We start from the raw sequence: 27,097 nt of genomic DNA on the forward strand, positions 1-27,097 counted from the left end.
CAATGTCAAAGAAAGAGATGTTGAAGTGGGGAAACCATACGAAGACGAAGATGGTATAACAATAGTTCCTGTAAAAGAACAACCAACATATCCTGAAGGTTAGCAGAGACTTAAGTTCTGTTGCAGATATTCGAAACGACTACATGCAACTGAAAGATAAGCTTAAAACTCAGGAGAAGATTTGTCAAGCTTTGGTATAATGTTAAACTTGGTCGAACACAACCCTGTAAAAGTGAACTCATATGTCATCGCACCTCATGAAATTTTGAAAGAACTATTGAAACTTTTGACAGAGGCAGACGATATAAACATCAAAGAAATAGAACCCGACATTGCTTGCTGTGGTGTTTCATATAATGTCATTGACAAGATATACGTTATGAAAGGAGGTGAAACGTTGAACTTAAAATATAGTTTCCCAGACGTTATAAAAATATTTGACGACCACAACATTTCATTAAAATTTAGTTGCTAAGTAAATGGCAGAAGACATAGTGGTTTATACTATTACGACTAAAAACCCTGAGTCATATAATTCTATAACAACAAACTTACAAAGTCCTCAAGGACGATATTGTAAACTAACCTTAAACACAATGACGACTAAGCCTGTTTTGCTCTTTTGACACCAGAAGACTTTGTTGTTGTGAATGGTAAAAAATACTTCTTTGAAGATACTTACTCAGATATACCACCAACAGGTTTTGTTGACTTATTTAATACTTTAAGGACGGATGTAACATGTGCTGCAACTAGAGCAGGTTTCATTATGTTTGGATGTCCGACTGAGTTTAGTATAAACGATATGAGCTATAATACAAAACTTATATCTGGTTTTTACTACCAAACAGTTTCCTATAACAGGAAAAGGTGTCATACAAGGTCTATCTATTCCATTGACTTTAATACACCTATTTTATATATTGTTTCAAACTTAGGTTCAAAGTGCTATTCGAATGTCGACAGAAACTACTATGACCAAAAGATACTTATGCGTATAAACAACACTTTCTCTGCTGGTTTGCCTATTGTTCATTCGAATGCAGAATTTTCAACCTTAGTGAACTCAAACACTTTGGCAAGTATAACGTTGACATTAGTTGACGCAAACTTTGTTCCTGTAAAACTTTTATGTCCTATGTATTTGTCAATGACGGCAGAAAGTTTCGAATTGGAAGATGCAACTGGTGAAAGTATTGTACTACAAGAACAACTTCAACAACAAATAGCTCAAGAACAACAAATGCAACAAATGGAACAACAAAGTCAAGAATAAAAAAAATATTTTTTTTTATTTTTATAAAAATGTACAGAATAGACGTTTCAGATTTTTATGACTTCCAAGCATTCAGAAATATGTGTCCATTTCGAGACTATAACAAAGCAGTCGAGAATTTGAAACGTTTAGTCATTTATGTCGACTCTGCCCCAGAATGTTATGTTATGAAAGAATGGGATGTTGTCTTTAACAAACCAAGAGCAACAATAGTTTCAGAACAAGAATGTAGACAAAAACTTAAGAAAATAAAAGTCGTACAAGTTGGTATGAAGATGTTAGATGCTTGGGATATTTTATTGTCAAAGTTAGAAGATTTTTCAGTTCGAGTAATAAAGTTTATACACCTTCTCCAAACTTCTATTCTATCTTCACTGGATATAAATATGAACAAGTAGAATGGAAAGAAAATGTTATAAAGCTTGTTAGACCATGTCAAAGAAATTATATGCAATGGAAACGAAAGAGTCTATGAGTATATCTTATGTTGGTTTGCAAACATCTTACAACATCCAAGTGCTAAAAATGAAACTGCTCTCATTATAATTGGAAAACAAGGAACAGGTAAGAATACTTTCTTTACAGATATTTTGTGCAAACTGTTAGAGGGCTATTCGAACCCGAATATGACAAACTTAGAAAACATCTGCGGTAAATTTAACTCTTCAATAGAGAATATGAAACTTATAGTTTGCAATGAACTTCAAAGTATAGATACAACAAAATTTTAAACTCAGATGCTTTGAAGAGTCTTATAACAGACAAAGTTGGAGTTGTTGAAAGAAAGTATAAAGACCAAAGAGTTTGTGAAAATGTTTGCAAACTTCATTATGGTTTCAAACAATTCTGTTCCGATGAAGTTAGAAAGTTCTGACAGAAGATATGTAGTTGTCAGAACGTCAGATTCTCATATGCAAGATACAGAATATTTTGACGACTTAGCAGAAAACTTTGACATCTGACTTTTACAACCACTTGTTCTCATATTTTATGACATTAGATATTTCAAAGTTCAATCCAAGACAAATTCCACATACCGAAGAGAGACAAACATTGTTAGAAGCAAACAAGAGTGATATATGAACTGTTCATAGATGAAACTGACTTTGAGTGTTTAGATGAAAGGTCATTGTACGATTCGTATAAACAATATTGTCAAGAATATGGTTATATGACAGCGTCTAAACGAACATTCTTGGCAAATGTCAAAAGTCTTTTAGACGTACAGAATGGTGTATATACAAAGAAAAATTTTTATGAGTAAATTTTAAAAAAATATTTTTATCCGATAGAAAAGATGACGAAAATTCATCTCAGTAAATAAGTACATGACAGAAGTCAAAGAAGAACTAGACCCATTCGCTTATTTGAATGTTACTTCTACCATTTTGAAAAGTCTACATTTGACAAAGTTTGGAACATCGAACCAGTTAAAGTTTGCTATTGTGACTAAAAATGGTGCGAAATTTGAAGACTTAGAATAGAAGGTTTGTTAGCAGTCAAGAAAATTTTGACAGAAGGTTTCTCAAACCTTTAAAGAAGGCAAAGCATACAAACTTGTTATACCTTATGAACCAAAGAAAGCAGACGACTATGAATATTATGAGTCTAAGATAGTTGAAGTTCAAGGTAAGTTGGGTAAAAAGATTTTAGAGTCTAAGCCAGTGTTTGCTCTAAAGAGGAAGAGAACATTGACATTGACCCAGAAATGTTCTAAAAATAAAATTTTATTTTTACATGTCAAATTTCTTTTTCTTCTGGTTCAGGTTCTTTCTTCTCTTCTTCTACTTTCTTTCTTTCTCTTTCTCTCTTCTTCTTCTTTTCTGGTGGAGTTATGTCAAATTTCTCCGAACCATATTTATGTAAAAGTTCTTTGTCCTTTAATAGCTCTTCTATTCTGTTTTCTATTTCATCTTCAAGAACAGCGCATGTGCCTTCTTTGCATTCTAAGAACTTTTGTTGGACTTCATCTTTCCAATCGGCGTCATCTCTGTCAACAAGTCTGTCATTGACAAATTTTAAGACTGCTCTTTGTAATGTTTTATGGTTCTTGTCATATTCCCAGAAACAGAACTTTAGAACAAATTCCCCTTTCTTGTTTACACTATGTAAGATTTTATGGTCGACAGATGTTTTGCTGTCGAAAAGCTTGTCTCGAATATAGATAGCGAAATCGCTAGACATTTTCAAAAAGATAAAAATTTTAATTTTTCTAAAAATATGTTAGAAAAAAAGTTTGCTGACATTGACAAGAAATTTGAGAATGTTTTTGAAGAAGACAAGAGGAAGTTAGAAAATGCTCAGATAAAACCTATACATGACAAGTTCTTATTGCTCAGAATGGTATAACAGGTCTAATTGCACCACCTGGGTCGGGTAAGACTTTCACTTATCTTAAAATGGCTGCACAACAACAAGAACTAGATGAGAAGAACCCATTCTATGAGTTAGTAGTCATTTGTAGTACTTCTGGTCAATTTGACCAAACCGTAAATTCGTTCAAAGATATTATAAAAAGTCTAAGTTAGTATGTATAAAAAGACTCTGAGTTGTTAGATTGGATAAAGAAGTACCAAAGAAGAGTTTTGAAGTACAATGCTATAAATGAGTATGTCAATTCGAAGTTTAAAGACCCAAATGAGGAAATGCAGAGAATATTAGAGAAGAAACACTTCAGAAACAAACAGAAAGAGATAGAATACATTTCGAAGAAATTTGCAATCTTACGATTGGAAGACTTACCCTCACAGATGTCTTCTTATCTTAGATGATTTCGCCTCTCATCCTTTGTTAAAGAACAGAGAACAAGATATGTGTCGAATTCTTAAGAAGCTCAGACACTTCAACATCTCAGTTGTCATTGTGTACAGACAGCAAAGAGTTAAGTAAGGATGTTAAAAGAATACTTACTGATATCATACTTTTCCCTGGATTGTCCGAAGACGATTTCATGGAACTTATGAAAGAGTCCATGGCAGGTAAGTTTGACAGACATGAACTATGGGAGAGTACAAAGTCATACAAGACCCTCATATTCTTTCAGAATTCACATCTACGCAAACAAAGTTCAAATTGTAAAAAGTCAAGCTTGAAAAATAAAGAGTTTAGTCTTAGTCTGTGTGGTTCTGCAGCTTTCGGTTCTTCTGGCTTTGGAATGGACTCGGTTGGTGGTACGTCGGACATTGTCTTGAAACAATAAAAGACTTGTCTTGAAAAAGTAAAAGACTTGTCTTGAAAAAGTAAAAGACTTGTCTTGAAAAAGTAAAAGACTTGTCTTGAAAAAGTAAAAGACTTGTCTTGAAAAAGTAAAAGACTTGTCTTGAAAAAGTAAAAGACTTGTCTTGAAAAAGTGAAAGGACTTGTCTTGAAAAAGTACGGGTATCGTCTGAAATCAAGACCACTGTTCTCAAATTTGAGAACTTTACACCAAAAAATTTCTTGAAAAATAACGGGTCTTGTCTTGAAAAAGTAAAAGACTTGTCTTGAAAAAGTAAAAGACTTGTCTTGAAAAAGTAAAAGACTTGTCTTGAAAAAGTAAAAGACTTGTCTTGAAAAAGTAAAAGATTTGTCTTGAAACAATAAAAGACTTGTCTTGAAAAAGTAAAAGACTTGTCTTGAAACAATGACCGACATAGACCCAGCAGATGAGGCAATTTACATTATAGAGCTACCTGAGCCATCTTTGGTGTCAAGCTTGAAAAATAAATGGTTCATCTACTCTACTTGTTTGAAGTTGTCAAAATACTCTGTTATTTTTTCTTTCAGTAGCGGTAAGTCTTCTTTGAAGGTAAGTATTGTACAACCTTTCATATCATAGTGTGTTTGAGGTAACGTATCTTGAACTATTTGTTTCACATCTTCATTCGGTGTCATTGAAATCGGTAAGTTTTCGCGATAGAACCAATTTCTGTCAGATTTGTAAATCTTAGCAAGGTCGTAAAAGCTTTTGTTGTTTCTTCTGACTAAATGCAAATAACCATATCTCTGTCTTCTTCATTTTCCATCTCTTCAGTGTAAATCATATACTTATAGTTCTTTTCCTTTCCTTTTGGTACCGAACGTGGTATTCTTTTCTGTATGGTTTTGTCTTTTGCTTCAAGCTTGTTCTCTAGCTCTTCACGTTCTTGTCTATGAATTTCGTCTAACATCATGAAAATATAACAAGCGTAACGAGGTGAAGCCCACATTGCTACAGCATTTACTAAAAGTCTATGAACATACCAACCTCTCAAACCATTTGGCAAATTTTGACGATTTTCGTACGGAATCTCGACCCTCGGTTTTCCGAGGGTCGCAAACATATGAGGAAATTCTTCTAAAAGTTCTTTTGTCTGTTGGTTTTCAAACCAATGGTATGCTTGCTTTGTAGAACGAAGAGCATTCAAAAATACTTTGCATTTGGTACATATCGTATCGTCTTGACCGAACGAATGAGACGGAGTTGTTTTGTTAAACTGTATGTACTCGTATTCTTCATTTATAGCTTCATGGACTATAACTGTTGTTGTGTTCTCTGTTGTTGACATATCTGTCCTTACATACAAAATAAAAAATAAAAAAAAATAAAAATTAGCGTTATTTTCTATCTTGTATAAAAGACCAAAAATAAACGCTTTACATGTATTTTTCAGCAACTTCGTCAAATAATTTTATAGCTTTATCTATCTCATCTACTTCAAACGTTTCCTTACCTTTCGTGGAGCACCATACATTTTCTCAAACTTTTCAAGTAGTTCTGTTTCTGCAGCTCTCATATCATTAACAAACACAACCTTGACTCTATTGACTGTACTGTCATATCTTTGAGTTATATTATATGTTCTTCCTATCTTATATCTCTTTGTATTGAAGTCCTTCGGTTTCTGAACGATGTAAAGTAAGCCTTCACTGCAACGTTCTGAGTCGAATAAACCATATGTTATGAAATTATATCCAACAACTGGGTCTAACCATAACAAAACTATTGTATAAGACTTTTGTCTATAAGATATGCTGTAGTTCCATAGAATCTTACCGATATCATAAGCTCAGGATTTCTTGTCAAAATTTTCTGAGTAGAAGCAATTCTAACCAGTCGTGGTTTCTTTCCAGATGGAGATATAATGTCTGACAAAGAATATTTGTTGTATTTCTTTGAGTATCTTACGTTTAAATCACCTATTCTAACCAATTTGGTGTCATTGTCTATCTTTTTAACTGTTTCAAACTCAATGTTTAACATTTCTGTTCTTACATACAAAATAAAAAAAATATTTTATAAAAAACTAACTTTATTTTTATTTTGTATAAAAGATATGATTTCATAGAGTTTTTTTCACGAAGTGCAAAAGTTCACTTCGTCAAAAAAATACAGTTATATAATGAAATTTGGTCATTTTTTCACGATTTTCATGAGTTTTAGGCGACCAGGTTTTTTTCCCTACTCGCAATTTTTTACGATTTTCATGAGTTTTAGGCGAGTAAGATTTTCTATCTTGTATAACAGTTATATAATGAAAAAGTGTCATTTTTTTCAGCAAAAATATATTTTAGGGTAGAAGGGTATATCTACCCCGTTTTCTACCCTCATTTCTACCCTCTTGAATTTTCATGATTTCATCGTACATGTTTTGTCAAGACTTCTTCGTAAATGTTTTGTCAAGACTTCTTCGTAAATGTTTTGTCAAGACTTCTTCGTAATGAGCGTAAATCAGACAAAAATATATTTTAGGGTAGAAGGGTATATCTACCCCGTTTTCTACCCTCTTTTCTACCCCAGTTATTTTATAAGCGTTTTACATGGTAAACATTGTGAATTCGTGAAATTCTAAACAATTTCGTAGCTTCTATTTCTTCTGTCAGTACATCGAATGTTTTAACAATGCCGAAAGTTTCTTTATACTTCTTCTTGACGTCAGATAGAAGGAAATCTTCTGCTGTTGGATAGTTTTTGTTCAGAAATGTCAACATGTCCATTTTATCTTCTGCTGGTTTCTCTACTTCTTTCTTTAAGTCAGCATAGTCGTTTCTCATACGTTCTATCTCTTTGACGGAGTAGTTATATTTCCTCATTGCTGCTTTACATTTAGAACATTGCGGGTTCATTTTTGCGTTATATTCTGAAACCTTACCTGCTAGTATGACTAAGGCGTCAATTGCTCTCTTTAACTCAAAAGTTGCGGGTTTTATCTGTTCATTCCATATCTTACCTCTTCTATCTTTATCTCTTATCTGCCATACACATTTTGCAACTAACGAAACAAAGTTATCGTAGGTCTTAAATTCTTCAGATTTGTATATGTCAGAGATGTTCTTATATACCATATCGCAATCTTTGTCCATGACTTTGTGGTTGCAATGAAATCCAAGAAACTCATAGTTTACCTTTCGTATGAACTTCTTTATTTCTACTGAGTCAGTTGCTTTGACTTCTATTTCATCGAATTCTGAATAGTGAGTTTTTGTTGTTGGATTTCAGGAAGTTTAGGTAGATGGTCAATAATATCCTGCATTTCATAAAGATACTGTTCATTTGTTTCATCTTTCGCACTACAGTTTAGATCTCCTTGGAGAAGTTCTTGCTTTATCTTCTGGATTTCTGTTTCGAAAGTATATGAAGAAGGAATGAAGCTTTTCATCTCTACTAACATTGAAGTTGGGTTCATGACTAACGAGTTTGGTGCTGTTGTTGCTAACATGTTCTTACAATAAAAATAAAAAAATATTTTTTTAAAAAAACCAACTTTATTTCTATCTTAAGGAAATTCATGAAAATTCAAGAGTTTTGTGTGTTTTCTACGAGGGTAGAAAAGAGGGTAGAAAACGGGGTAGATATACCCTTCTACCCTAAAATATATTTTTATTGAATTCAGCAACAAAATTCAAGAGTTTTGTGTGTTTTCTACGAGGGTAGAAAAGAGGGTAGAAAACGGGGTAGATATACCCTTCTACCCTAAAATATATTTTGTGCTGAATTCAATAAAAATAAATGGTTCATTTACTCACAATATTTTTGTACAAAACAACCCCAAGCTTTTAACCTCTCTTCTGCAGCTTCTAATGCTATCTTAGCGAGTTCATATTCTCTAAATTCTCTCTTTAAATCTTCTTGTTCCCATTGGTCTAGTTCGTATGGCGAGTCTCTATAACCAGAACATATCTCACGTTCATGTTCTATTTGTTTTTCATGCATTTTTCTAACTTCTTCTTCAAACAAAGGTTTTGCATTCTCTACTGTATCTTCAAGTTCTTCTTCATCTAACTTCTCATGAACTTTCTTGTCTATGGAGTCCATAATTTTTCCAACTGCTATGCAATATTTTGGAGAAGCCCACATTGCTATATAGTTTAGAAGTCTTGGGTCTACATACGTTCCTCTAACCTGTTTGATTTCATCAGGAATTCCTGCATGAACTTTGTATAAAAAGCAACCGCCGTTTTCCCGGGTTGGTATATTCTTCACAAAATGCCTCAAAATACTCTTCCCAGGACTTATTTTCCAACAACCTTCTAAAGTCTTTCCTAAACTGCTGACACATCTTTGTTGCATTTATATAACCATCCTTGTCTCTACGTAAGACTTCAATACCGTTGTAAGTGCCTTTTGTGAATGTTTCGCCATTAGATTTGTTCGTGAACGTTTTTGCTTCGACTGACATTTCTGTTCTTACAATAAAAATAAAAAATATTTTTTGGTGGGACGTCGGACATTCGTTTGTGGCTTAACCGTCGGACCACAACGATAAAAATCTCTGCTCCTAGCAGTACTGCTACTGACAGTAGCAGTACTTTTTCTGACAGTAGCAGTACTTTTACTGACAGTAGCAGTACTTTTTCTGACAGTAGCAGTACTTTTTCTGACAGTAGCAGTACTTTTTCTGACAGTAGCAGTACTTTATCGTCGAAAACCCTCTCAAATTTTCCTTTTTACTGCTCGTAGCAGTACTTTTACTGCTCGTAGCAGTACTTTTACTGACAGTAGCAGTACTTTTACTGACAGTAGCAGTACTTTTTCTGACAGTAGCAGTACTTTTTCTGACAGTAGCAGTACTTTTACTGACAGTAGCAATGGTCGAGGTCGAACCTACCGACGAGGCAATTTACCTAATTGAAATTAACGAGCTTGTTAAAAGACTTCCTCAGGCAGAATGTAAAAGGCAAGCTTGTTAACTGTTGGATAACGGGAAGGGCTGCCTTGAATCTCGAGACTTCGACTGGAATTCCAATTCAAATACCAGACGGGACAGCCTACGACGACATAAAGCAAGCAAAGAAGGAAGCTCTTCTCAAGTTCTTTGCCAAGCGTCCTTGGATACGACTTCCAAACAGAGAGAACCCTTTCCCAAGAATGAGCCAAATTCTCAAGGGTCTCCTTCACTTCTCGGGTCAGCCGTTCTACATAACCTGTGAAGGCGACATCCAACCAGTTCAGTAAACATCTCATTTTAACTTACTTTTTTTATGTTTTTTGTGAAAGTGTCAAAAATAAATTGTTTTATTTCATGCAATGTTTTATTTCTGTGCCGTCTTCAAGTATGCCCCAGTACTTACGCTTGGAGAGAACATGAACTTCGGAAAATACCTTGTCTAGCTTAAAACAGCCCATCTTTTCACCGACCATGCCCATTTCAATGAGTTTGTTATAGCCTTCTTCGTTCGTCATGAGTGCGTCAATGTTCTCATAGTAAACCACAACTTTGGATTTGACTTCGGAGAAGAATTTGTTGTAGTTGTCAAGGACTGCCTTTGCGAACTGAGGGTAAGACCAATGTTCGACAATAGGTTTTAATGTGGTTACTAAGCCACTTTGACCTTGAGTGAATTCGTACTTCAAAACAAAAGGAGAAAACCTTTCAACAAAGTTGTCGACCTTCTCATAATGTTTACTCTTCATCTCTTGAGGTTTTTTAATGGAATACCCCCATGTCGAATTCATAAGCAATTTGAGTGTCATTGCAAGTTTGGGGTTTGAAGCTTTCCTAATATCATACAGTTGTTGTATGACTTTTCCAACTGTATAGTTCCTTCCCGAGAACTCACCATCTTCGTTTGGAATTCCAGTCGGAATATATTGGACAAACCTCATGTATGCAGCGTTAAGGTCGACATAGTATATCTTTTCATCTGAGTCGAACTTATCGCATCCAATCGGACCAGTTTTTGGAAATTCAAGCGAGTCTCTTATCTTCTGAGAAACTTCTCCTGTTATCTCATAAACATCGTCAAAGCAACCTGTTTCATATAAAATCTTCTGACCTAACTCTGATGCTCTCCAATACAATTTGACGTCGATTGGATGTCTCAATGGAAGTTTGTTTATAGCATCTTGAAGTTCTTGCAACCTCATTGGAAGTTCTTCTGGTTCAGGTTGGTATCCGAACAATCCAACTCCTTTTGGAATTGTGTACTTCTTTTGTACTAGAACTTTGTCTGGAACAACTTTTGGTCTTGCTAACAGTGAAAAGTTTGTTTCGTCTTTTGGTACAAAAGTTTCTGTCAGCTTGTCATCTGGAATTGGTTCCAACAAACCTTTCTCGAAAAGAATGTTTACAGCTCTGACAATGTTGCACTTGCCTTTTCCGAACAATGGGTTTGTAAGACTTTCGTTCAACATGAAGTGGTTGTGGACAATTGCAATCTTCAACCATGGTAAGTCTTTGTCAACAACATAGTCGTCATGTGAAGAAAACCTTTAGCTGTAGGTATGTTGACTCGGATATTGACATTTGCCAACGGTGCAATTTTTGCCAATTGACCTCTGAGAATGTACCTTGTCTTCACACATGACTCAAGATACTTCATCTTCTCATCTGTAACAAGACCAGAGTTCCTGAGACATGTAAGAATACAAGGTTCATTGACAATTGTTTCAATTGAATTGTAAATTCCATACCTTGTCAAGTCAATGTCAGACTTATTTATGAAGGGGAAGTATCCAGCATGTTGTCTGACTGCTTGAGGGTTAGGTTGGTACCATTCGAACTTCACGCTTACAATTCCTTCAATTGCATTCAAAATATCTGAGTCGGAGTCAACCATTTGTTCTCTCTTTGTAGTCTTGAAAGCGTCAAGAAGCATTGCAGCTGTTGTGACATTGCCATGTGCATAGTAAATATGACCGTCCAAATCTGTTACGGTTAGTCTGAGATTGTATCCTTTCTTATTTCCGTCTTGAATGGCAGCAAGTACTCCCATGAAGCCTTCTTTGTTCTTTCCTTCGTCAAAGTTTACTGTAAAGGTTCGACCAGATGTAATTTGACTTCTAACTTCACGATACTTTTCATATGCATATCTTGTTCTTTCCATGGGAGCATGTTTGTCTTCACCTTTTCCTTTTTTCCTTCTCAAAGGATGCAACTGTTCGTTATGTTTCCAGTAGAACCTGGCAAAGCCGTCGTGTCCTTCAACCTGCGGCTCACTAACATCGAAAGGCAAGTTCATAAGACGTTCTTCTTCTAATCTCTCTAATCTGTTTGGATAGTTGGTTCGCGCTGTTTTTAAGTCCATCTCATAGGTCAGACCAGCCAGTTTGTCATAGACTTTTATGGGTCTTCCCTTCCTATATTTAAAATTCTTTGAAACTCTCCAACCATATCTTTCTAACTCTGCTTTTATTCTAGCAGACCTTCTGTCCATTCTATATGGGGGCATTTTTATAAAAATAAAAAAATATTTTTTTTCTTTACTTTACGTAACCACCTGCTACCAAAAGCCTTTGACGCCAACCCATACCAGCTAATGAAGGTTGACTTGGTTTAGTTTGGAAACTAAACTTTGGTTTTGGTTTATCTTCAGTTTTTGGTTTCTCTTCTTCTATCGGTTTTTCGTCACTTTTTGGTTCCTCTGACTTTACCTCACCTGCAGGTATGGTTGTGTCGTCAACATCTTCGTAAATATCATATGCCATTTGTTTTTGTTTTCCTTTCAACTTTTTGTGTTTGTTGTAAAGTTTAGAATATTTCGACTCTAAGTCAATGAGATGTTCTATAATGAACTGTTGGTCAGTGAAGAATACCTTCCCATCTGTTGTCTCATAAACTCCTTCAGACTTCAATATTTTATTTGTGAGAGTCTGTTTCTTTTTTGAGATACTAGCCGTTCCATTTCTATGAAAAGTGACTTTGTAGTTAGGGTTTGCATTTCCAGACCTGGCACTTTCTATTATTGAATTTTTTTCTTCATCTGTAAGTTCTTTGACAGGTTTTGACAATGGTTCTGAACTTTTTGTTTGTGGTGTCAAATCTACCGTTTCAACTTCTTCCGTCATTTCATCTCAGTAAAAAATTTTAGTTTGGTTTGTTTTCAACTGGTTGTTGTTGTTTTTTAAGTCGGTCTAAAACTTCTTGAGGTATAGGAAGAACTTGACAAACACGTGGTTGTGTAACTGCTGGAAGCCGACAAATCCATCTTGAGCCCATTTGTCTCAATGCTGTATTGTTCATTTCATCTCAGTAAAAAAATTTACATTCCCCACGTTTGAGGCGGTTGCGGTTGGTTGTTGTTTACCCACTGTTGTGCATGGTTATATCCTCTGTTAAAGAATCTTTCACCTTGGTCCATATAGTGTCCTGCTTGGTTATAGTAGTCATTTGCTTTGTTATAATAGTTTCCTGCTTGTCTTCCTACATTGTCCATCCATCCTTGAACTTTTCCTCTTGTTTCAGGATTTGGAATAAGATTTGCTGCATCTCGTGCTACCTCCCAACCTTTCTGTACAGTTTGTATAATAGGTTGTGCTTTCTCTTTCAGTATACCTAATGTACTCAAAATCTTCCTTCCAATTCCAAATGCACCTCTGGCTATTGTTCCCACTGCGGGTAAAAATCTAGATGCAACTCCTGCTAACGCGCCAAATAAACCCATTTCTTATGGGTTAAAAAATGACGAATCCAAACAAGGACCCCTATGTTTCTAAAGCGACAAAGAAAGCACTCATGGTAAAAATCTTTAGTTCAACACCAAATGCTTGGTTTATGGATATCTTGGAAAACATTCCGAGAGTTAGACAGATGGACCACCATACTGGCTAATATTTGTCGGTCAAAACACAAGATACTGTGAAGCCATACCATTACAGTCCAAAAATATTTTAGATGTGAAAACTGCTTTGACAATATTCGTTGACAAATACCATCCAACAAAACTGACATCTGACTGTGAAAGTTCTTTCAAATCAGACGATATTAAAAACTATCTGCGTTTCAAAAAATGTAAACCAATATTTCATTGTCGACCAAAACCATTCTGCTCTTGGTGTCATTGACAGTTGTATAAAAATCTTAAGAGACTTAAATCAACCACAAGGTGGTGAAGCAAATGAAATGTCATATGACGACAAGTACAGACACTTCTCCATGGCAAAGATGAGACAAGTTTTAAATATTTACAATAGCCGTAAACAAAAAGGTTTGGGAAACCACTCCCCCGAAGAAATGAAAAACAACCCTGACTTAGAGAAAGACTATATATTTAACAATTTAGTCAAAAGAGACAAACAAGAAAGAATGCCAGGCTTCAAACTTAAGAAAGGTGACAAAGTAAAAATAGAAATACCTAAACGCGACCCATATGAAAATACTATTGACTATGACAACAATGGGAACTCGACAGGTACTCGCATTCGTGTTCGTAAAAATAGAAGAAAGTATACAAGAGAATATTATGAAGTTTTAGGCAAACATGGCAAAATGTACACACTGCAAGCAGAAGATAAAACTACTATTGTCAGACCTCGTTTCAAACTTGTCAAAGTTCAAGGTGGTATACTTTCAAAGACAGTTCCTAACAAATATAAGACAACTCCAGACGAATATGCTAAAGAAGTTGAAAATGACGACTAAGCAATTCTATACCATGCGTAAACTGTCATAAATGGCGGCATGTAATCTTTACTTTGTCCCGTTGTTTGTGTATATCCGAAACGCGATGTGTATGGTTTCCATCTCCCTGAGTGTCACTCCAGTAACAATTTATAGCAAACTTAACCTCGTCTTTAACATCATATCCTTTACCTTTTGTCATTCCTGACCAATCCCAATATCTATGCTTATGCCAACCTGCTTGAGATGTACTTAAATCTATGTAGTGACTGTGTGCAGGTAAATTTTCACCTGAAATCGTTTTACTTCCACCTGTTTCCTTTGAAGAGTTTGCACAATACAAAAACCTGTCGACTATTTGAGTCCAAGTTCCGAGACCAAGTACTACTTCTGGTCTGGTAGAGTTCATTGACGTATAAATAGAACCTATAGGATATACTGTTTGAAGTATTTCTGTCTTTAATGTTTGAAGCTCTGTTTTGTCTGCTTTTTTATATAACTTTTCTTCAAGTTCATTTACGTCAGAGATGCTATGTCTATGATATTTTTGTGGGTATGTTCCTTCTGTCCATGCTAAAATACGTTCTTTTGTTGCATCTACATATCCAGCTATCCATGTCGAGTCTGCTTTTGTATTCCTTAACTCTGTAACACCTTTCTCAAGCTCTTTCAACTGTTGTCCATCTTCCATTAAACCTCTGGTATGACTTGAAACCGTTTGTGTCAACATATCTACAGTTTCTTTGTCGGCTTTAAGGTCTAAACATCCTGAAACCCACCCTGTATTGGCTTTACCTTCTAAAATCTTCGATGTCCGTTCATGGTACCATTCAACCCTTTTTATAATTTCATTGTCTTTTTCATCCACATATTCCTTATCTGCCTTCTTCACTAACCCACTAGCCAGATATGCTAACTCATCGTCAACATACTCTTTGTCAGCTTTCTTTTCAACATCCTCTTTTGTTGCATATGTTGCATCTGCTCTGTCATGTTCTTCTTGAACTTTTTCAATGACATACTCTTTGTCAGCTTTGTTGTCAATATCTGCTTTCAAAAGAAGTTCATCTATAGGTTTCTCGTTTAAAGTTCTTTTTGTTGGATTTATACAAACAGTATGGTTCTTGTTGTCTTGAAACAGAAACTCGTCTGTCATTGGGTTTATCGTCAGTTTTAAGTTTCCTTCTTTCAATGACTCAGATATCTTAGAATAGTTTGAAAAGTTTGTTGTGTTCTTATTTAGAGCTTGCATAATGAGTTGTCGGTTGTGTTGTATTTCTCTCATAGACGCTGTTTCATTTGACATTTTTATTCTAGATAAAATATGCTTCCAATAGAAAAAGAAAATTCAAGAGTTGCTACAACTAAACCATTAGATGAACTTTTTACGAATGTCGGTCAAAAGTTTGAGACAGAGACCGTAAAGCATGAAGGCTATCGTTTTGACTACCCATTAAGATGGCTAAGAGACCCATCTGTCACAAAAGCTATTGGCTTTCGTAGAATGAAGTTTGTGTCTGTAGAAGATAAAAGTTTTCCATTTATTGTAAGGTTTCATATAGATTATATATCTGAAGGGAAACGAAAAATGTGGGAAGAAATTGAGCTAATACAAGTTGACCTTTCATCTTCTCTACAGACTGCGTTAAAAAATATAGAAGATAAAATAAATTCATGTTATGCAAAATATGCTGATGAATATGCAAATACCGAGAGCACACTTTATGTGAGAATTTGTATATGACAAACAAAATTCACAAGTGTCATTTCAAATCTACGAAGACAATCCAAAAGAAAGACGAACAAATATATACAGAATTCACTGCAATGTCATGGTATTATTTGCAAAGAATGTTAAATCAGAAAGTCGAACTTCCTTTAGCAAATATTTACAGTCGATATGCAAGAGATGAACCATATTTATTTAAAGATGTTTTCGACCCAGCTGCTATTATTGTTCATGCTTCATTTTCTGGCGCCCAAAACTCTTTCTTATGCTTGGCAAATGACTTTTACGAAAAACCTACAAAGTTATACGAACCACCAAGTGGAAGTATTTCAGACTTTCAAGTATGGTTTACTACAGATGGAAGAAAAAGAATAATTCCATTATACCATGCGTTTTACTTAGAACTTAGTTTCATATACAACTACTATCGAACGGTAAAAATATAATTTTTTAATACGGTTGAGGTGTTGGATTTGGTTGCCAACTAGACTGTGGTGCAGGTTCAGGCTGTTGTATAACAGGAGCTTGTTCTTCTGGTTCAGGGTCTTTAGGTATAATACCAACAAACTGACCTACTCTTTTACCAATATTTTTGACACCGTTCCAAATTCCTCTTCCGACAGATTTTATTCCATTCCATATACCTCTTCCAACTCTTCTGAAGAAGTTTCCTATCTTACTGAAGAAACCCATTTTACTATATGTAAAAATCTAATGTCCGCCTAGTCTCTTACGTTTCCTGTTGAGTTCCATAGCATTCTTTAACTGGAGCTCATACATTCTGTTTCTCCTCTGGTAGAAAACATATTCTGGGTCAACTCCTGTTTCGCGTCATCTGCATAAAGTTGTTTATATCCCACTTCAGGGTTTGTATAAAACTCTTTCCATCTCATATTTGCATACCATGGTGGCAAACCTAACGCAGCGTCATTTGACATGGCAGTTTGCATTTGTACATCTGTTGGCACTTGACCATAGTTTGCCATTGCAGTTTGTATTCTAACTTCATTTGGAATATTCTCTGGGTTTGGTTGTCCAGGTTGCTGTGCATTCGCTAAGTTCTGTGCGTCCATTTAATATTAGATAAAAATATCTCTTACGAGTACATATACTGAACATTTGCAGGCATTGGTTCATCTTCATATTCTCTGTACTTTTCTGCCACGTCAAATAAATAAATGACACAATGGAAAAAACCTAAAACAAGTAGTCCGATTTCAAACCACATTTACTTACTAATAAAATTCTTTGTTATGACACTTTCTCCAGTTTATAGGACCTCTCTCATATTCTATCTTGTCATATATAAACTCATAGTCATGTATGTCCTCTAACCATCTCATAACAGTTTCCAAACCACTTTTATCGGATGTAAAGTAAAAGCATGGATGGTTATGTATAACGTCTAAAGTTTCTAAAGAGTCTCTCAAAGTCCAGTCTACTTGGTATTGAAAATCCCATGTGTTATAGAACGGCGGGTCCACTATAAAGAAAACATTTTCCTTGTCTTTATATTTTTCATACAAATCTGTCCAATGACATCTCACAAACTCTATACCCTCAATATATTTTTCTATGTCCTCTTTGAAAACATTTGTATAGTTAAGATATAAAACTTTTGACATAAGTGTTTCAATGTCATGAACTCTTATAGAACCACTATATAATAGTCTAGCAGATATACTATCCCAGTCTATATACTCTGCTTTTTCCAAAACCTCTCTGACAATATTTTTCTTATCTAATGGTATACGTTCCATCTTACCTATAGGTATCTTTTCTTTCAACTCACTCAATATTTTATTTGTGTCTGGAATATGTTTGAGACGGTTCATATAGTTGTCGAAGTCATTGCATATAATCTTTGAGTCAGGAAATATTGTATGGCACAGATGGGATATATAGAAACTTCCACCGAACAAGTCTACAAATGTTAGACCATTCGGTAGTTTCTTAAGTTCTCTCAATAGAATATCTTTACATCTACTCTTATTTCCAAAGAAGGGTAACGGTGGTTTTGTAAAATTCATTTTATATATATAATAAAAATGTTTTTTCCTGAAAAGTGACAGATGTTTTATTGTGACTTCTTCGTAAAGACTTTGTTGAGATTTCTTCGTAAATGAGTGTAAATGACCCAAAAATATATTTTAGGGTAGAAGGGTATATCTAGCCTCTTTTCTAACCTCATTTCTACCCTCTTGAATTTTCATGAATTTCTTCGTAAAGACTTTGTTGAGACTTCTTCGTAAAGACTTTGTTAAGACTTCTTCGTAAAGACTTTGTTGAGACTTCTTCGTAAATGAGTGTAAATGACCCAAAAATATATTTTAGGGTAGAAGGGTATATCTAACCTCTTTTCTAACCTCTTTTCTACCCTCTTGAATTTTCATGAATTTCTTCGTAAAGACTTTGTTAAGACTTCTTCGTAAAGACTTTGTTAAGACTTCTTCGTAAAGACTTTGTCAAGACTTCATCGTAAAGACTTTGTTGAGATTTCTTCGTAAATGACCCTAGTAGTATATTTTTGGTGTAAATTTCATGAAAATTCAAGAGGGTAGAAAAGAGGTTAGAAAAGAGGTTAGATATACCCTTCTACCCTAAAATATATTTTTGGTGTAAATTTCATGAAAATTCAAGAGGGTAGAAAAGAGGTTAGAAAAGAGGTTAGATATACCCTTCTACCCTAAAATATATTTTTGGTGTAAATTTCATGAAAATTCAAGAGGGTAGAAAAGAGGTTAGAAAAGAGGTTAGATATACCCTTCTACCCTAAAATATATTTTTGGTGTAAATTTCATGAAAATTCAAGAGGGTAGAAAAGAGGTTAGAAAAGAGGTTAGATATACCCTTCTACCCTAAAATATATTTTTGGTGTAAATTTCATGAAAATTCAAGAGGTTAGAAAAGAGGTTAGATATACCCTTCTACCCTAAAATATATTTTTGGTGTAAATTTCATGAAAATTCAAGAGGGTAGAAAAGAGGTTAGAAAAGAGGTTAGATATACCCTTCTACCCTAAAATATATTTTTGTCTGATTTTACGAAGAAGTCTTGACAAAACATTTACGAAGAAGTCTTGACAAAACATTTACGAAGAAGTCTTGACAAAACATGAAAACATATATAATTTGTGAAAAGCTCCTGGAAGACCTCCGAATAAAAACTTCATTTATGTGGGCTAGAGGGCGCAACGCGCCTGGAAGCCCTCCGAATAAAAACTTCATTTATACTAAACATCTTCAGGGCTAGAAGGCACGAAGTGCCTGGAAGCCCCACTACCTTTTTTTTTTTTTTTTTTTTTTTTTTTTTTTTTATTATGCAAAAATAAATGATCTTACTTAGTACTTTTAAAGTTAATTTCAGAAAAAATTTGACACAATGGTATCCGGCACATACAAGTGGTGTACAACCAAAATATAAGTTGGTTTAAACATATATTGCTATATCTCATGATCTTACTTAGTACTTTTAAAGTTAATTTCAGAAAAAATTTGACACAATGGTATCCGGCACATACAAGTGGTGTACAACCAAAATATAAGTTGGTTTAAACATATATTGCTATATCTCATGATCTTACTTAGTACTTTTAAAGTTAATTTCAGAAAAAATTTGACACAATGGTATCCGGCACATACAAGTGGTGTACAACCAAAATATAAGTTGGTTTAAACATATATTGCTATATCTCATGATCTTACTTAGTACTTTTAAAGTTAATTTCAGAAAAAATTTGACACAATGGTATCCGGCACATACAAGTGGTGTACAACCAAATCTTCGACTCGATGAACTTGTCATCGAGTTATATTCCAGTGTTGTTCCTTCATTCCTGATTAAGTTGCAAATTAAAGGTCTGGATTCAGAGAGAAGTGTTAAAGTTATCAAAAAAGTCACAAGAGATTTCGAAGAAATGACACAATTTAAAAAAGTCGAATGCATCAGTATGCTTGAAGCTGTTCAGAAAGGTCTGAAAAATGATACACTTGATCCCAACATTGTTTACTCAACATTAAAAATATTATTGCAAAGAAAACATTTGATTTAATAAACATTTAATTTATTATAATTAATTTTTTATTACAGTATAGTAAAAAATGCTATAAATAAATTATTATATTTTATTAAAATGTGACTTTTAATAGTAAGTGAATAAAATAAATCAGGAATTGGGAAAGAAATAAGGTTAATTAAAAATAATGAAAATTACAAGTTTAAGGTTAATGAAAAAGTGACAATGGGCGAGTTTGTCCCCCACTCTTTTTTTTTTGCACGTTCAAAATTTCCCATAGAAATGTATGGATTCCTGTGCATACTAATATGAAGTCTGCTCTGAAGGCACTTACATTATCTTTATTGTATAGCCTTGATTTCTTACATTTTCTCAGAATAGTATTTTGAATTTCATTTAAATAATGAGATTTGGATATCCAAATGATGAATAGAATATATCAGTCTCATGTGGATCTATCATGAAACTAATGCAACGAAAAATATATTGATTATCGATTGGATGAAAAATATATAGGGACTGATATATATTCCAAAAGAAAGTGATCAGACTTGACTTGAAACTAAGCGGCATTGTATTGTGTATATTAGATCTAGTTTTGATTATCAGCTTATATCGGCGCGCGGCTTCGCCGCGCGCCGATAGATGCGCTATATAAGGTAGTCACAAAATCTAAGTAGTGAGGCTCTCAAAAATTGAACCGTACTCCATACAAAATTTGTGCACCCTCACTACTTAGATTTTGTGGCCTTCAATTGAGAGGTTAGTTTTGATAGAGCACGTTATAAAATTAAAAGGGAAAAATAAATAAAAATTTAAACATTTAATTATATATAATGTAAGGAGTGTAATTCCAAATTTTCTAAAAACTATTCAAATTTGAGCATTTTTTTGGAAATAGTAAATATAATATGTACATCTAATAACAACATGATTCATCACCTTTTCAAGCTCTGCAGTCAATTTTTTGAAATTTGATTGAAATAAATGTAGCGAAAATTACATTTCATTAGGGAATATATGAGTTTCTCTGGAAACAGGCTGATAAATTTTAAATTTTGTCCAATCAACATGAATGCTTTGAGAAATTTGGATTGATTTTCTGGTAGAATCTGGAACAATTCAACCATGTATAAATGGATCATGTAATCATCATGAAATGTTAGTGTTAGAGTTCAAAAGAAACAGAATGAGTGGAAATCAAACACGATCTGAATAATTTTAAACGTATACAATCTTTAAGTTTGTATTTTGAATTCTACATATATGATTGTGTAATTCGTTCTTTCAAATTTTCGGATTCAGGCATGTTTTGATAAAATTCATTCCCAAAAACGTCAATTAACAATTAAATTTAGTGTATTTTAAATATATATACGTATTATATTTTATAAATTATATTAAATTCGCAAAATTTTAAGTTTTAAACAAAAATAAAAAATCTTCAAAATATGAAATTATGCATAGGATATTAAAATTTACATGTTAGCAATTTTTTGAATTGCTTTCAATTTTCATATTGAAATTTTTAAGATTTTTTCTGAAATAATAAGCAAGAATATCAACCTAAATAATATTAAATTCCATGCGTTAATTTCCCCTCAAAAGTCATTGACCGCCTCTCAATCTAGATTTTGTGAGTACTTTATATATAAGACTAAAAATATTTTTTTCGTCGTCTTTAATTAAATCAAATTAGCTATCTAAATTTCATATTTTCGTGACTTACTTTTGACCATTTTCGGTTGCAATTTTTAATCGTTTTTAAACTAATAGCATTTATCAATTTATGTTATATTAAATTGCGGATTGATCCATTTAAATCGCCGAAAATTCAATGATCAAATAATTTCAAAAATAAATCATGCTCAAAATTCGATTTTAATCAGTTAAATTTATTCCTTATTACCAATATATATATAATAATCTCATAAATCACATCGAAATGCTGGACTGCTTGTTAGATATCATGAAGCTTTTTTAAATAAGTTAGAGATTTATAATGGATTACATCCATAATGTGCAAATATCATATTAAAAAGAGGATACAAAGTGAGAGACAAAGATGACTTTACAAAACCGCCCATGAATTGCGGTTTTGGTCAACCCTTTTCCCACATAATGTCCGACAAAGCTCAAGCTGCTGCAAAGACACTCGCTCAGGGCCAGAAGAAGGAAGTTACAAAGACACGCAACTTCACAAAGTTCGGCAAGAATGCTGCTCAGGTTGTTCCAAGACGCCCAGCATTCGAGCACAAGGCTGTCAAGCCAGTTTCTCTTAAGCGCAATGATTACAAGATCATCCGCGGCCCAGTTACATCTGATAAGTCTACAGTTAAGATTGAAAACGAGAACACAATGACATTCTGGGTTGATATCAAGGCTACAAAGACAGAAATCGCCGCTGCCTTCAACCGCCTTTACAAGGTTAAGCCAGTTAAGGTTTGCACAGTTATCACCTCCAAGTTCGTCAAGAAGGCTTACATCCGCCTTCCAGCTAACGTTGAGGCTATGAACATTGCTACTGAAATTGGCTTCGCTTAAGCGAATAAACTTTGATAAAATACTACAAACACCGCAAAATCATGAAAAAATACATGCAAAATCTTTTAATATAATTATCACCCAAAAATATATCTAAATTCAGCAAAAACAAGCAAAATGTTTAAGTTTGTCTACTTCATGACAAATTTTCTAAGTAATATTTTAAGATTTTATTTTGCTGATTTCTCTATTTTCTGAATTAATATACTTACATGAGCTGGTTTGTGAATGTCTAAGCTTTCACTCAAATTAAATTTGATTTTCAATTCGCTATTTCTTTATTATTACAGCAAGCCAAATATTTCCTTTATGACTTGCAATATGAAGAACATATTCAGTAAAGGCAGTTATCTTTTTCTAATGTTCTTCTTCACTTGAAAAATTATCAAGAAATTGGTTAAAATTGTCAAAATTACTGGATTGCCTAAGCTCTGCAATCTTGGTTAAAAATATTCTCGAAAAGTTGACTTTCATTAATTTGATTCTACTTATATTTTGATATACCGGTGTTAATTTTTGGAGTTAGAGACTTTTATGAGAAGAGTTAATATCAGCTTATATGCTTTGTGCATGCCCAACCAATAAAATTCCCGAGACGACTGCTCGTATCTTACGGGTCAATTTATTACAATGCTCAGACTAAGGGTTTCGTTTTGCGAAAAAAACGTACAATACGCAATTTCGCTAAAAAAACATTTAGCTAGCAATTTCGACCTTTGACTCCACTCAAGACGTCACTTTTTTAATTTTGCGGTATCATATTTTTGGAAAATCTTTATGAATATTATATAAAAAATCTCTTTAATATCTATATTTCATATTTTTATCGATTGTTAAAGTTTTTGCGAAAAGTATTCAATTATTTTTGCTATTTGGTCGGGTAAATGTCAGATTTGCGACATTTTCTGATATGATATTCAGGTTCTACGTTGATAATAATGCTTATAGAACCCTTTTGCTATTGTGTCAAAATTGCGAAACCGATAGCAAAAATATCTCGCAATATCAAAATTGAGATATTGAGTGAATTATGCATTATAGAGATTAAAAATCTGATTTGTGAAAACATCTCATCAGTTTCTAGCTAATTCAAAAATCTTTACTATCTTATTCGATTAAAATGAAAAGGGAATAGTTTCATTATGCTTTAAATGACAGCCTTATAATATAATCATAGTTTTCGCTCAATATGCAGCATTTTTTTTTCGAAATCTATGGTCAATGTCCTAAATACTGATTGCTTTGCATTCATATCTCTTACATTTTCTATACCCACATCACTATTCATTGCTATTCCTATCTTTTTCATTTTTGTTTGTTTCTCATAATTTCTCAAAAAACACGATAACTTGATATTTGTAAATATCATACTTTATAACGTAAATAAGAACTTGACCTATTAAGAAAAGCAGTAATGAAAAGAAAATCTGAAATTCATAAAAATTACAAGTTTCTGATGACAATTAGCTTAATTAAACCAGGTACAAGATTATATAATTGTATTTTCTATCCAATTATCCATATAATATCTTATCCAGAAAAAATAACTTGATCAATACCAAATGATTTTTTAACTAGTAAATAAAGTATTTTCTTTACACACACATTGTATATCATAGTTTTTTTTGGTTTCGCAAAACATCCAAAAACAAATATGCTATAAAAGTGACAATTTTAGCAAAACGAAACCCTTACTCAGACGAAATATATTAGTATAGTGTTTAGTGATTTATACATTCAAAGAAAATTAAAAAAAGTACTAAATTTTAATATCATGTTTAAGGGTGCACACGAGAGGATCATGTAAACTTCAGAATTTAGAACCTTATTTTTAGGCATTATCTTGGCTACCTATTTAGGCTCGAAAAGCAAAAAATATCAAAAAATACAACTTGACTCCATTCTGACCCTTTCATGGAGGTAGTTTTTATCCGCTAGTATTTTCCCTTTGAATCTCTTTACAATTCGAAATCAAATTCAAAACTCAGTAGAAGAAAGGAAGAATCGACTTACTACGGTTGTAATACGAATAAATACATATATTTAATTATTTTTATTTACATAATAATTGTTTGAAGCTCATATTCCAACAAATTTTTAAATAAAAACATTAAAATGTTGAAAATGTTCATATATTTTAATAGGGTTTTGGCACTTTATTGAGGAATTACTACATACATAGTCGAACTGAACTTGATATTTTGAAATTTAAATTATTTATCAAAATTAAAATTTAACTTGAAATTTATAATTATTTAGTCATATTTTGCATAATTCTAAGTAGATTTTGTAAAAAATCAAGAAAGAAAAATTTTAACGTGCTTTATTTTTTCTTTTTTATAATAATACATTATTATATAATTAACATATTCATAATGTTTCACCCTTTCAAAAATATAATCCTCCTCCTCTCAAATAAACGTACATACGGGTGGCCTCTTTTTTCAAAAAATTAAAATTTGAAATTTTGGGCTCAAATATTAGAGATTTTTTCAACCTTCAACGATATATGTTGTCTATATCAGACCTCCTTTCTTTTTGATACTTAACATTGTTCCTAAATCTTAGCCGTTAAGGCTGTTCTGAAAATATTTTTTTTTCGAAAAAATTCGAAAAAAATTCTTAAAATTCAAAAATCCCTTAATTCCTGAGGATTTTGGAAAAAAGTTTTTACATGAACATGTGTATATTATATGAAGTATATTGATAAGGTAAAAATCAAATTTTATTGCATATTCATCGAGAAAATAAACTAACGAATCCCTCAAAATTGAGAGGGTAATCCTCCTCCTCTCAAATAAACGTACATACGGGTGCACCCTTAAAAACACTAAATATACAAACAAAAAACAAACATATAACAATATAAGATTCAAAGATCTAACTGAATCTTTTTTGGTGGGGCTTTCCTACCAATAGATAAAATCACAGAAGCATTAACTTGTTGTCTTGAAGTTAATCTTCTGAGATTCACGGGATGTTTCTTCAATACTAAGTTTGGAATCTGTATTTTAACTGGAACGCATTCATTAACTGATTTTCTTCTATCTTTCTTTGTTCCAAAGGATTCTAAATGTTCTATTAAGTAATTTCTTCTAACAAGATTATACTCTAATGATGAACATTTCTTGATACCTTTTTGTTTAATTTCTTCTACGATCTTGGAATAATCAACTCCTAAGACGCCGAGGCTCTCGGCAATCTTTTCTTTATCGTATTTGAATGCGTCAAGTTTCTCTTCGACAAATCTAATTTGGTTCTTTACCCATGGATGTTCTTCTATTTCTGACAATTTAATTCTCTTTGTCTGGTCTTTGGTAAGAAGTTTTTGAATAAGATCGATGAGTTGTGAACTCATACCACTTGGAAATTCTACTTCTTTGAAGATTATCTTTTGAGCAAGCCTTGCCATATTTGGATCATCAAATGGCAGATTTCCAGTGACTATTTCGTATAAGACTATTCCAGCGCTCCATATGTCGCTGCTGTAATCATACTTTTCTCCTAAAATCATCTCTGGAGAAGCGTATGAAGGTGTACCGCATTGTGTTTTCAAGATTTCGTCTGTTGCCTTTGTATTACTTAGGCCAAAATCGATTACACGGATGTTACCGTTCTTATCGAATAGGATGTTATCGCTCTTTAAATCTCTATGCACGACATTACATTTTTGGTGAAGAAATTTAAGAACTAAAACAATTTGAGCAAAAATGATAGCTGCATTTTCTTCTGTAAATGGTCCCATTTCATTCAATGTGTTACGAAGGGTACCATTACTGATGTACTCCATAACAATGAAAATAAAATCATTGTTTTCAAGAACTTCATAGAAATCAGCTATGAAGGGATGTGGGATATGTTTCATTATATCAATTTCTCTTCTAACTAAAGCCAAGTGGGAATCATTATCGTCAACAATTTTAGGAATCTTTTTTATTGCAACTGGAAGTCCAGAAGCTTTATGTATGGCATAATAAACTTCTGCAAATCCTCCGTCTCCTATCTTGTGCTGAACTTCATATTTAGATAGTATAGGAAAATTCATAAAAGCTATTATAAGAATGAGTTATCTATTAAAATAAGAAAAATTTCAATGAGAAAATTTTTTGTGTTAAACGTGAATTTTAAGTTTATGGAAAATAGTTTGGAATCGTGTAAAGAGGAATATTATCAAAAATATTTTGAAGATGTAAAATGAAATTTGGATGATTTTGAATAGCTTTTTAAAAGTAAATCAATTTGGTCATTTCATTTTATTGTTAAAAAGGATTGTATATAATAAACCAAACAATATTTATAAAATCTTCGCCAATCAATTGCGTTTCTTTTTGAAAATAAAACGGATGAAGAAAATATTCTTATCGATGATAAGAAGAAAGTAAAGATTATGGGTTAACGATTAGGTGGGATTGAATGGTACTCAAAAGTTTATTTTTATTATTTTTAAATGTGTTGCTTATCAAGTTCAAATAATAATTTAATAAACGAAAAATTGAGATTTCTTCTATGACATTTCTTGAAATAAAATTTGTTTATTAGCTGATGCCATTAGATTTATACTAATTTCAGTTTTTGGTTTGAATTTGAATCAACGTGCTTCTCAACGAATCTCATGGTTTTAATTTATTCATATAAAGAAAAATAGAGATAATTTATTTTTGAATTTTATGTCGGGCCATTTAATTTGAATATTCCCCACAAATATTGAATTCCTCTAAAAATTCACAAAGAAACAT

General features: G+C 33.0%; 14 protein-coding genes and 3 pseudogenes across 17 annotated transcripts, besides 3 other annotated features; 5 read left to right on the plus strand and 12 right to left on the minus strand.

The window, feature by feature from the left end:
- Positions 1 to 19,115: part of a mobile genetic element that runs on past the window's edge.
- Positions 992 to 1,276, plus strand: TVAGG3_0803950 (uncharacterized protein; the record flags this gene model as incomplete). Its single annotated transcript, XM_051247450.1, has 1 exon — positions 992 to 1,276. One exon carries the CDS (start codon positions 992 to 994, stop codon positions 1,274 to 1,276), a length of 285 nt encoding a protein of 94 aa, XP_051082925.1.
- TVAGG3_0803960 lies at positions 1,306 to 2,007 on the plus strand (annotated as a pseudogene). The gene has a single exon. A coding segment is annotated over exon 1 (702 nt).
- Positions 3,130 to 3,460, minus strand: TVAGG3_0803970 (uncharacterized protein; the record flags this gene model as incomplete). Its single annotated transcript, XM_051247451.1, has 1 exon — positions 3,130 to 3,460. A coding segment is annotated over one exon (331 nt), but the record flags the coding sequence as incomplete, so codon positions are not given.
- On the minus strand, positions 5,963 to 6,497 carry TVAGG3_0803980 (annotated as a pseudogene). The gene has a single exon. A coding segment is annotated over exon 1 (535 nt).
- TVAGG3_0803990 (organellar and viral DNA polymerase type B) lies at positions 7,040 to 7,327 on the minus strand (the record flags this gene model as incomplete). Its single annotated transcript, XM_051247452.1, has 1 exon — positions 7,040 to 7,327. The coding sequence occupies one exon, from the start codon at positions 7,325 to 7,327 to the stop codon at positions 7,040 to 7,042; it is 288 nt and encodes a 95-aa protein (XP_051082927.1).
- Positions 7,755 to 7,953, minus strand: TVAGG3_0804000 (organellar and viral DNA polymerase type B; the record flags this gene model as incomplete). Its single annotated transcript, XM_051247453.1, has 1 exon — positions 7,755 to 7,953. A coding segment is annotated over one exon (199 nt), but the record flags the coding sequence as incomplete, so codon positions are not given.
- On the minus strand, positions 8,253 to 8,913 carry TVAGG3_0804010 (annotated as a pseudogene). The gene has a single exon. A coding segment is annotated over exon 1 (661 nt).
- TVAGG3_0804020 (DNA/RNA polymerases family) lies at positions 9,750 to 10,601 on the minus strand (the record flags this gene model as incomplete). The annotated part of the gene is made up of 1 exon (XM_051247454.1): positions 9,750 to 10,601. One exon carries the CDS (start codon positions 10,599 to 10,601, stop codon positions 9,750 to 9,752), a length of 852 nt encoding a protein of 283 aa, XP_051082929.1.
- TVAGG3_0804030 (uncharacterized protein) lies at positions 11,025 to 11,890 on the minus strand (the record flags this gene model as incomplete). Its single annotated transcript, XM_051247455.1, has 1 exon — positions 11,025 to 11,890. A coding segment is annotated over one exon (866 nt), but the record flags the coding sequence as incomplete, so codon positions are not given.
- On the minus strand, positions 12,541 to 12,696 carry TVAGG3_0804040 (uncharacterized protein; the record flags this gene model as incomplete). Its single annotated transcript, XM_051247456.1, has 1 exon — positions 12,541 to 12,696. The coding sequence occupies one exon, from the start codon at positions 12,694 to 12,696 to the stop codon at positions 12,541 to 12,543; it is 156 nt and encodes a 51-aa protein (XP_051082931.1).
- Positions 12,716 to 13,117, minus strand: TVAGG3_0804050 (uncharacterized protein; the record flags this gene model as incomplete). Its single annotated transcript, XM_051247457.1, has 1 exon — positions 12,716 to 13,117. The coding sequence occupies one exon, from the start codon at positions 13,115 to 13,117 to the stop codon at positions 12,716 to 12,718; it is 402 nt and encodes a 133-aa protein (XP_051082932.1).
- TVAGG3_0804060 (uncharacterized protein) lies at positions 13,576 to 14,094 on the plus strand (the record flags this gene model as incomplete). The annotated part of the gene is made up of 1 exon (XM_051247458.1): positions 13,576 to 14,094. The coding sequence occupies one exon, from the start codon at positions 13,576 to 13,578 to the stop codon at positions 14,092 to 14,094; it is 519 nt and encodes a 172-aa protein (XP_051082933.1).
- TVAGG3_0804070 (phage tail repeat-like family) lies at positions 14,240 to 15,088 on the minus strand (the record flags this gene model as incomplete). Its single annotated transcript, XM_051247459.1, has 1 exon — positions 14,240 to 15,088. A coding segment is annotated over one exon (849 nt), but the record flags the coding sequence as incomplete, so codon positions are not given.
- On the plus strand, positions 15,925 to 16,248 carry TVAGG3_0804080 (uncharacterized protein; the record flags this gene model as incomplete). Its single annotated transcript, XM_051247460.1, has 1 exon — positions 15,925 to 16,248. The coding sequence occupies one exon, from the start codon at positions 15,925 to 15,927 to the stop codon at positions 16,246 to 16,248; it is 324 nt and encodes a 107-aa protein (XP_051082935.1).
- Positions 16,253 to 16,477, minus strand: TVAGG3_0804090 (serine threonine-protein phosphatase family; the record flags this gene model as incomplete). The annotated part of the gene is made up of 1 exon (XM_051247461.1): positions 16,253 to 16,477. A coding segment is annotated over one exon (225 nt), but the record flags the coding sequence as incomplete, so codon positions are not given.
- Positions 19,115 to 20,065: a mobile genetic element.
- Positions 20,066 to 21,913: 1,848 nt separating this feature from the next.
- On the plus strand, positions 21,914 to 22,419 carry TVAGG3_0804110 (rRNA binding; the record flags this gene model as incomplete). The annotated part of the gene is made up of 1 exon (XM_001327587.2): positions 21,939 to 22,361. One exon carries the CDS (start codon positions 21,939 to 21,941, stop codon positions 22,359 to 22,361), a length of 423 nt encoding a protein of 140 aa, XP_001327622.1.
- A 1,724-nt stretch (positions 22,420 to 24,143) lies between these two features.
- Positions 24,144 to 25,182: a mobile genetic element.
- A 51-nt stretch (positions 25,183 to 25,233) lies between these two features.
- TVAGG3_0804130 (protein serine/threonine kinase protein) lies at positions 25,234 to 26,406 on the minus strand (the record flags this gene model as incomplete). The annotated part of the gene is made up of 1 exon (XM_001327586.2): positions 25,234 to 26,406. One exon carries the CDS (start codon positions 26,404 to 26,406, stop codon positions 25,234 to 25,236), a length of 1,173 nt encoding a protein of 390 aa, XP_001327621.1.
- Positions 26,407 to 27,097: the final 691 nt, after the last annotated feature.

The sequence above is a fragment of the Trichomonas vaginalis genome, chromosome VI (assembly GCF_026262505.1).
Source record: "Trichomonas vaginalis G3 chromosome VI, whole genome shotgun sequence".
NCBI classification, from domain to species: domain Eukaryota; phylum Parabasalia; order Trichomonadida; family Trichomonadidae; genus Trichomonas; species Trichomonas vaginalis.